Source organism: Brachyistius frenatus, unplaced genomic scaffold (genome assembly GCF_029030835.1).
Source record: "Brachyistius frenatus isolate BFR_SWC_R1_liver_20210118 unplaced genomic scaffold, ASM2903083v1 Contig_72, whole genome shotgun sequence".
NCBI lineage: Eukaryota > Metazoa > Chordata > Actinopteri > Embiotocidae > Brachyistius > Brachyistius frenatus.
This window is the reverse complement of record NW_027210671.1, coordinates 1,907,501-1,917,500: the sequence shown is the minus strand read 5'-3', so window position 1 is coordinate 1,917,500 and position 10,000 is coordinate 1,907,501. Positions and strand designations below refer to the sequence as shown.

Genomic DNA, 10,000 nt, shown 5'->3' with positions numbered 1-10,000 from the left:
AGGTATTGGAGTCATTGGTAGCGAAGCCGTGCTAGAGGGCTCTCTCAGAGCTCCACCTCATTGCTTCACCTGTAGCTGCCAATCGCCAAAGCCAATCACAACTCTTGAAGTTGAAGTTTTGACTTGTCGTGCAGTTTTCCTCCAGCAGCGAAGCTTCAGCGTTTACTCCTCAAGGGAGTTTTGTTATATCAAAGAAAAAAAAAATGAAACAGTTGGATGCTTTCGTGTTTGAGAGCAGTTTAATGCAACTGTAGAGTTGTTTCGTTACACTATTTGAAAGCGGAGATTTGATCCGTTTTTTATCGGGTATTCACGTCTGTTTTTCTTTATTTTACTTCTTAAATTAGTAGTAAAAGTGTTTTCACAACATGTTTCTTTTTATTGAAATATAATTTTGATTTTTGAGAGGTTAAACTTGAGCTGCTGTTCCCACAGCACCAGGAATACGAGTTAAAAAAAAAAAAAGAAGATAGATAAGCATTTTGGGAAATGCTGTTAAATTCCTCGCAGAGAGCTACTAGAAGACTGAAACCACTGTCATGTCTGTCAACTATTCAACTACAGCCACCAGCTGCTTAGCTGAGCATTTAGACCAAAATGGGGGAACACGTAGCTAACCGTTTTGTTTACCTTTACAAAAACTGATTTCGTAAAAGCATGCGTGTCGTGGTTATATGCCGAACGATTTCACCAGTCGCCTCCTCTCTTTCTGCCGGAAAGCAACACGTGCAAAGTCTGAACAAGGGAAAGATTTTACTGCATAATAACGAACTAAAACATAAAAGCATCGTGACACTTTTAAATTAATTCTCAAGCTGCAACAATAACAAGTTAGCTGAGGGGAAACTGCGCAAGACTCAAAATGGGTTTCCAATCACTGATGATCAATTTGTCTGTACATCAACATCAACATCAACATCCAAACCTCATTTTCATCTCACCTCCAAATACCCTTTTTCTGTTTCCTAAAACAAAGTATAGTCAGCTGCTCTGCCCAAATGCTACATCTGCTGATGTTTAGAGATACAGAATCGTGGTGATTTGAATGATTTAGTAAATGTGTCGAAATCACACAGACGGACATTGTCGGACAAAATAAAAAAACATTTAAAAAAAAAAATCTAAATCGTACAATTTCAGACGGCTTAGATTTCAGGCTGTTTGCCTTTTTTTTTGTACTTTGATTTAAGGCGATGCTGAAAACTCTTGTTGAGATTACTGTGAGGATGAGCAGCGATGGGCATCCATTTGGTTTTCCTGAGGTTTTCTTTACGTAGACTTTTTTTTATATCTCTGAAGGTAAAAACCAATTCGATGTCCAACTGCAGTGCGCGTGTTGCTATGGTTTCCTCATGTACAGTGACTCACTGTTTCAAAAGCTCTGCAGGCAACGCGAACACAAACACCAAGGTCGCACTGGGTTCAGTAGTTGCTACTGCGTGCTTGAGATACTACAAATGCCTGTAAACAAACGTCACGGCCACAAAGTTTTAACGTTGTTCCCGCAGGCTCCGCTTTTGATCGACTGCTTTTGTAATCCTGATGTGAACGAGGGGAATCTGAGAAAGGTTTCTATGAAGCTATCAGTCAGGCGACTGGACTGAACTCTCCTTATTGGGAGATGTTTTTCTTTTTTTGACGGAGTGGTCGCAGTGTTACCGGTAAGACTGACCTTTCGACCACAAACGGGACTGGCCCACGTCGACCCGACCTTCCGCTTTCAGTCGGAGCGGGACGGGAGGGGGTCTGGTGTTACTGTGGGCGTTATCAGAGCAGGCGGACACAGTCCAGCTCCTGCTCACCTGCAGCATCACAAGCAGAGCTGAAACCAGGCGGTCACTGCACGTGAGACGCCAACACAACGGGGCGTCTGAAATTCGAAGGGGATCGTTGCCATAAAAATGAATTAACAATGCAGCAGTGGAAGTCCGACATTTGCAGAAATAAATAAACATCTCAAAATAAGTCCTTTTTAAAAAAAATATATATATATATATATATTTCCAGCCTAATAAAGAGATAAGTGTTGGACATTTGATACACTAAACCTGCCAATCTCAGACTTCCACCCCTAATATTTGTACGTAGATATTGATAGCTTGTACAATCGGCTTGCTGTGACTAACAGACATTTGAACCTGAGCTGGTCTTGAAGAGCTGAAGGCTTTCTGTTCAGTGTGTCATCACCTTTGTTTACTTACCTGCGTGTCTTGTTGGGTCAGCCGTTGTCAGTGGTGGAACGTACTTTTACTCGAGTACAATTATAAGGTACTTCTCTCCCACTTTATACTTCAGCTCAACCTCATCTCAGAGGGGAATATTGTACTTCAGTATTGAGGTGTAACTACGAGTTACTTTGCCGAGTTCATTTTGACACATTAAATGTGTGATCGTTTTATCAGATATGATCATATCAAAATGGCTCCAGTTTACACACAAGTACCTCAGTGTTGGTCATTTAGTAATAAAATGGTATTTATTGTAACACTCCAGGTGTTATGAGTAGTAGATCTACTTCGACTGTCAGCGCTTGAAGTGCATGTCTTCACTTTTACTTGAATCAAACTGAGTGAAGGACTTTTACTTTTAATGGACTAATTTTACGCTGACTTCTTCCACCACTGACTAATAGAGCCGCAGGCCTCAAACACATTACATCATTTCCACCACTCACCAGCTGTTTAATAATCAGCTGCCCGCTTTAAGTCTGTTAAGAGTTAAATGGACAAATAATCGCCAAACAAAGGCTTATTTTAGGAATTAGGCAATAAAACCGATGCCTCCAAAACAATCGGGATCTTCATGAGAGCACGAAAAGCCTGCAGCTCTTCGCCGTCTTTTGAGTTTGCCACTGCGAGCGTTTTGTTCCGTGCTGCTTCTGATTGTTTCTCTTTCTCCTTCCCTCCCGGTGCCGCGGCCCCCAGGTGGGCTCAGTCGTGGCCGTGGGCTGGATCCGCTCCCAGAGGGCGGTGGACTGGCACCTCTTCAGGAACATCTTCCTGGCGTGGTTCGTCACGGTGCCCGTGGCCGGCCTGTTCAGCGCCGCCGTCATGGCCCTGTTCGTCTACGGCATCCTGCCCTTCGTCTGAGGGCACTCGGCTGGGAGGGAGAGCGGAGGAGGAAGGAGAGAGCCAGAGAGAGAGAGAGAGAGGGGGAGGGAGAGAGAGAGAAAGAGATAGAGGGAGTGAGGGAGGGGAGATTGGGTGAAAACCACAGCTCGAGCGTCCGGGTTGCAGATAAAGGAAACGAAGCGAGGAAATGAGCAAAGGTGATTGTGAAGAGAGGGAAAATGGAGGCAGGGAGTTAAACGCATGGACTCGGTTGTACTGTGGATGTGAGGAGGGTTGGTTCACATGCTGCCTGGCTCCGTAGTCCAGAGATCTTTTTGACTCGTTTGAGTTTCAGATCGGTTTTTATTTATTCCTTTTTTCTTTTTTTTTTTCTTTCTTTTTTTTTTTGGGGTGCGTAAGAAATTGTGTAACCAATGTACCATTCAATCTGCTGTACATAAGACAATAATAGGGAGCTTACATTTAACAACTTTTAACAAGAATTATGTTTGTTGGGAGTTTCAGCCTCTTCATGAAATGAAATAAAAGAGCACATGACTTAAAAATGATTTAAAAAAAAAAAAAAAAAAAATAGGCAGTTAATCTGCATCTAAAGTGACAGACATGCCTGCAGTGAATCTCTATCTGTCTGCCTGCAGTCCCATGTAGCATCGCTGGTCACGTGTTTATTATCATTACTCCAAAACGCCGGGAGAAAAAAGAAAAAAACAACAACAACTGTACATATCGTTATACTGGATTGAGTGTGATTTGTTGTATTGCGGCTTGCTTTAAAGTTGAAAAGAAAAGAAAAAAGAAAAGATGTGCGGTCAACCAACCCCATCCATCAAGTCACTTTGAAAACGCTCGCCAGGTACAACTGGGGCCAAACAGAAAGGACGCCTCAGAGAGGGGTGGTGGGACTGTCACTCTGCTTCTTTTTTTATTATTATTATTATTATTATTGTTTTCCACATGATACCATAGAAACCTAATTTACTAAAGAGTTGATTTTTTTTTTGTTTTGTTGTTGTTGTCAAGTCAAGAGCTCCTGTATGTTTTTAGAGATGGATCTCATATTTTTTAATGATGTATTATACTGTAATTTGTACTGTAAATAATGTCCTTACAGAGTTTTGGTTTGGGGGAGGGGAGAAGGGGCGGGGGGGAGGGGAAGGGTGGTTTCAGTGGGGGGGTAGAGGTGGGAGGGAGGGAGGTAGGTGGGGGGGGGGGGGGGGCTCTTCACCTCATCATGATGTCAAACCTGACAGTGCGCTTCATCCCCGCGGCCCATTTAAACACACGCTCGACAGGTTGTTCTGAGGTCGGCACAAGTTTATGGATCTGAAAACCGCGTTTTGAGTGTAAAAGTTTTAGCGAATCGGAAGTCGGAGCCGCTCAGTTTCCTTCTGGTTTTTATCGCATCAGCGGTGTTGACAGGAAGTTCTGCCAAGGTGTCAGACAAGAGGGTTAGGTTGCTCACGTCGAGAGCAGAGCCACGCCAAAGTATGCCGCGTCGCCCGCGCGTCCAATTCAAAAGCGAGGCGGAGGGCCGGCACGCGCCAAAACACTCAAAAGTGATCGGACACGTACAAACGCACTCCGACGAGGTCTCGCGCAAAGTTCACGTATCTTCATCCGTTTGCCTTTTTTTTAATTTTTTTTTTAAATTTTTTTTAAAATTTTCCTACATGAAGCCACCGAGTTACCGGAGTCGCCTCCTCATATCAAAGGCTCCCCGCCGGTGACGGACCTCGACGCCGTCCGCGTCCGGGTCGGATCGTCGGAGACCGCCCCGCTCGTCCTGCGGCCCCGCGAACCCTCCCGGAGGCTCGTCTCACCGGGAGGCCCGGGCGCGTCAAGACGGCGGTTCTGCGTCACGTCAAAACACTTAAAAGAGTCAAACCGTCGCGTTAGAACTCGGCCTTGTTACGCAGATGTGGAAAGTGGGGGGGTGGGGTGGGGGGGGGGGGGGATTCAACCCCGGCCACACCTGTAGCTCCTCGGACCGGGCGGCTGCTGTTTGGAGTGCAGGAGCTTTCGATCGGTTCCAGTCAAAGTGCTAAAGGTTAGTCAGATATCACGAGGTCGAGTCGAGGGCCGAATCGAAACCCGCTGGGGTTTTTTTATTTTTTTTTAGTTTTACGGGCCGCTCACGCCACAAAAATATCACAAGGCTTTGGATCAATTTATCTGGCAGCGATAGTACTGGGGTAGTAATGATCATCACCAGCTTTTTAACCGGGTCCCCTGACCGGCAGACGAACAAAGTCAAAAGCTTTGCTTTTTTTTTTTTTTTTTTGGAACAAACTCGATGCCAGGTGTTGCAACTACTTTTTGTTTGTTTGTTTTGTTTTGTTCTTGTGGTGTTTCTGATTTTTTTTTTAATTTTTTAATTTTTTTCCTCTCATGAACAAATCTATGCTTAAGTAGCCACTTGCCTTGTAACATTGTGTTTTACTTTGTGCAGATACAGTAAAATAATTCAGTACTGTGGTGTTTACATCGTAACCATATTGTAGAGTATCTGTTAAGAAAAAAATACTGTTGCCTAATGCCAATGAAAGACAAACTATTAACCACGAGTTTTTAAGTGCAAGAAAAAAAAACACACAAAAAACCAGAAGTGTCTAGAGAGAAAGAGAGCGAGAGCAAGTGTGTGCGCCATGACTTGTTTTTCTTTTGTTTGTTGTTGTTGTTGTTGTTGTTGTTGTTGTCGTGTCGTAGTAGTGCTAATCATGATCCCTGTATCTTTACACTGCTACTACAACGCGTTAACACTACATGTATGGGTGCAATTCAGTAATGAAGAGAATAACTAGAGAAATTTCATCAAAACTATATATTTTTCTACCATATCTGAGTTTTAAACCTGGGCGAGCTTCCGGACACTTTGGAGGACACGCTGCGGGGCTGATGGGAGACCTGGCCGGGGCGGGGGGTCGAGGGGGGGGGGGGGGGCGCGGCCTCGCCGGCGCCGTGCGCCACGGTCCCCTTGAAGCCCAGTGCGCTTCCTCTAACACGTTAAGACTTGACGTGTCGGTTGCCAGTAGATCAGATTTTTAAATGACCATTTTTATTTTTGAATTTTAGATGAAAACACTTTGTAATTTTGTTTCCCTACCGCTTCGATCATGAGCCGCGAGAGCAGGACAGCGTCTCGCTAAAAAAAAAACACAAAACCGGGGCGACTTTTTCTCGCCGGGGGCGAATCGGAGAAGATTAGATATTTGCAGTTGAGGAACTAAAACCTCGGTAACTGAAAACTGGACCGTGAGGACATTTGTTTCCTTGTTTTTTTTTTTTTTTTTTTTTTGGGGGGGGGGCAGGTGACCACTCTTGAAGCTCGTGTGCCCTTTTTTTTTTTTTTTTTTTTACTCTTCTACACGCTGCGTTGTTACACGGGACGGATGTGGGGGAGGGGGGGTACACTTTAAAACAGAAAACACCACGCCTCGTTCCCAAGACATCAAAGATCACCTTATTTTCTTCAGGGAGACGACATAACTCTTAACGTCTCTCTAACTTTTATAACTGAACCGGCCAGGCGACATGTTGTTTATATGTGCAGAAAGCTCAGACTGCAGCAGAAGACGATGAAGACGAAGAGGCACGCGTTTTATCGTCCTCGAGTTTTCATCTGTCAAAGTTCCATTTTTATTTATTCCTTCAGAAGTCAGATGTGGTTAAAAAAACAAACAAATCTATCGCTGACTTGTAACCTTTTGACGCCTAAATCAGCGGTAGAAAGATATTTCATTTAGGATGCGAGCGGTAAAAAAAAAAAATAGTTCAGCTTTTTAAAAGACGGGAGGAAAGACATGTGATGGGGGGAGGGGGGAGGGACGCTCCGTCCTTCGCTTCAGACATCTGGTTCGTACATCATCACCACGCGCCGTACGACCCCCTTTTTGCAACTCACAATTTTGTTTGAATTTTTTTGTTTTTGTTTTTTTTTGTTTCCACGCATTCTTCAGTCCTGATAGGCCGAAAGGGATGCACTGCTCAAGATGGGGAGGGAATGTGAAACTCAGCCATCTGGTGGCGGCGGCAAGCGGCCTTAAGAGAAACCCTCGCCTTGAATTTAAAAGGAAGACAGCCAGTTAGACGCTGAAGCCTCTGAGAAAAAAAAAAACAACAACGCATTTCACATCTAAACAATGAGTAAATAATCAGATCACAGAAAATGTGAAAAAAAAAAAATACCACGAGTTCAAACACGCAAGAAGAGCGCAGACCGAGACACGCACACAGAAACCTTTATCAATCGATTATAGTGTAGACTGAACTTCTTTTCTTTTTTTTTTTCAACTTAAAAACCTAGAAACGCATCGAACCACGCGTTGAGGTTGAGGTTGAGGCAGGAGTATGACCACCAGATGGCGTAGTTTGCCACTTTCCCTCCCCGTAGAGAGGGACAGCATTTTCGACCAGACCGTTTCAGCTGATCGGTATAAATCAATGATGTAATTGCCATTGAGGGAGTTCCTGTGCTTCTACTGCGTTGTAACTGTTCAATGACCTTTGTTTTTGTTTTTGTTGTTGTTGTTGTTGTTTCGTGTCGAGATACTGAAACAGAATGTGCCATTTCTTCCTCCCTGAATGTGCAATACGAGCTGTTTCTTGTGAAGGTGCAACTGCATTTGCTGTCACCGTGTGGTCGTGTAGCTTCCACCTGCCCTGGTGGAATAGCGCCCTCTCCTGTTTATGTGGATGTAGCGCCGCCTCACAGGTGGAGGAGGGTGGAGGGGGGGCCCCCATCGGTTCAGACCTTCATCTGGATGTTGACGTGCTGTCTCTAGTTTTCTGGTCCGTTTTGTAATAGAATGTGCTCCTTGGCTGGCCTGCAGGCTTTACAGCTCTGTGTTGTCTTTTTACTGTTTACTGCTACTTAACTGTCCGGTCCTGCAAAAGTTGAAGAAAAAAAACAAAAACAAACAACAATAAAAAAAAACATCTATATATGAATAAAAATAAAAATGAATAAAAAATCAAAAGAAACTGTAGCCTGCTTCTACAAAATCTTAAAGCTCTGCTGATTTGCATATATTGTACTGTAATGTTTTATTTAAGATTTTAGTGAAGAAAAAAAAAAATGTCTGCATTTAAACTAAATTATGGGAATTAAAATTACAAAGAATACCTGCGATCAACTGAGTTGTGTTTTATGTTTTAGGAAGATGTTCCACCGGTGAAAACTCAAACGGAGAAACGTTATTGCTCATTTAATTTGGGGCTCTCGTCTTAATTGACAACAGGAAGCTCCTGAAGCTGCCGGATCAAATGTGGCTCCTGCACGGGACTTAAAAACGTCATCACGGGAGGGGGGGGGGGGGGTCAGACCGCGAGTCCTCACCGACCTCCACCAAGCCTCACCTCGATAATAAAAAATGAACATTTTAACCGTCCTGTTTTTCAATCTGCTTTACAGGTTTAACTCCACGCATTCTGTTTTTTTTTTTTTATTTTTAAATGTAATAAAATCCAGTCTGGACCATTTAAAAAAAAAAGACATTCACAACCATTGAAGACGAGAATCTGAACCACTTCCTTTCACGTTAAAATGTGTTGCATCGCTATCGTCTGGCACCCTTCATTTTGAATTGGCTCTTCAAAGCACACTTTTCATTTCCGTCCTCTGCAGGGAGGTAAAGAGATTAAAACGAAACGGAATAGAAAATAATCTCACTGCAGTTCATTTGTCTTGATGCTTAAATAAATCACTTTATTCCACTCTATTCTTGGAAGAAGAAGAAAGAAAGAAAGAAAGCAAGCAGCTGAGGGGTCGTACCAAATCTGGGTTTCCAACCCGTGGGACGTCCGGGCTCCTCGGGAAGACTTTTCCTGCAGAGTAAGCGGAGTGTGATGTTAAGATCCTGCTTGGATCATCAACGCTGACCTTTAAAGTTCTCGAAAGCTGATCTTTGTGATTTTTGCAGCTCATAAAAGGTCCAGAAGTTGTTCTGTTGGTTCCTTCGGTGTCGCGTTCTCGTCAATGTGGCAAACGGGCCGGATTTCACACACGCGGCGGTCCTTGCTGCGTTTTCGGCGTTTAGATTTTTGTGAATAACGAGCATCGCTCTCGATTGGACTGATTCCAGGAGAAACACGGCCGGACGGCTTCGTTCCCCGGTTTAGCTCCACAATAAAGAGACGCGTTCGTTCCACCTCACGGTGCCGTTGAACTGGTGTCGTTTTTTTTTTTTAAAGTTGATTATATTAGATGCTAAACAATTAAACGGCACCACAAACTACATCCTCCCCCAAAAAAAAAAATACAAAATAAAAATCATAAAGTGTGCTAAGGGAAGTTTGTGATTTGAGACACGGCTCCTGTGTTTAAAGGGTTAAAAATCAACATTCACACACACACAGAAGTTAAAGTCCCGCACTTTAGACCTGCTCCTTCATGCGGGGTTTAGTTTACACTTCCCGGATTCGAGTCAGGAATTGAATTTGGAATCGAGTCTCGAGTCTCGGGTGCGCTTAAATGCAAATATCTCCGGCGCTTCCTTCAGTCGAGCGTGTCAACGCCGCGGAGGAGGACATGCATCACACGAGGAGACCGACTGAGCTCGACCTGGAGGATAAAGCTCTTTATTCGTACCATATTCTGTACATGCTCGCAAAGAAGTTAAGCAACTGAGAAGAAGAAAGAAAACAAAAAAGAAAAGAAACACAAACCAGAGAGCAGGATTGGGTTAGTTCATTTCCATCCAAAAACAGTTTTATTGTCCTCCAAACTGAAAGGTTGTTTTTTGTTGTTTTTTTTTGTTTTTTTTTTTTTACCCTGTGATTTGACTCGTCCGATGAGCCAAAAAAAAAACCAAACATACATTGCATTTCTTCAGGTAGCGGCGGAGGCATACCGAGATCTTTTAGACCGAGAGAAACGAATGGAAAGAGCAATACAGGTTATTCTCTCCTTCAAGTCACGTGAGTAAATCTTT

The 10,000-nt window shown here is 43.6% G+C and overlaps 1 protein-coding gene across 6 annotated transcripts in view; it reads left to right on the top strand.

Moving 5' to 3' along the window:
- slc20a2 (solute carrier family 20 member 2) overlaps window positions 1–3,788 on the top strand; it is a 47,101-nt gene extending 43,313 nt beyond the window's left edge. For 5 of the 6 annotated variants that reach the window (XM_069707872.1, XM_069707878.1, XM_069707873.1 and 2 more), the window contains exon 11: window positions 2,925–3,788. In XM_069707872.1, coding sequence (XP_069563973.1) covers window positions 2,925–3,089 — 165 coding nt within the window. In that variant the 3' untranslated portion in view covers window positions 3,090–3,788. Of the gene's footprint in view, window positions 3–2,924 lie in introns of all 6 variants that reach the window. The other variant, XM_069707879.1, reaches the window with a different exon arrangement.
- The last annotated feature ends 6,212 nt before the right edge of the window (window positions 3,789–10,000 follow it).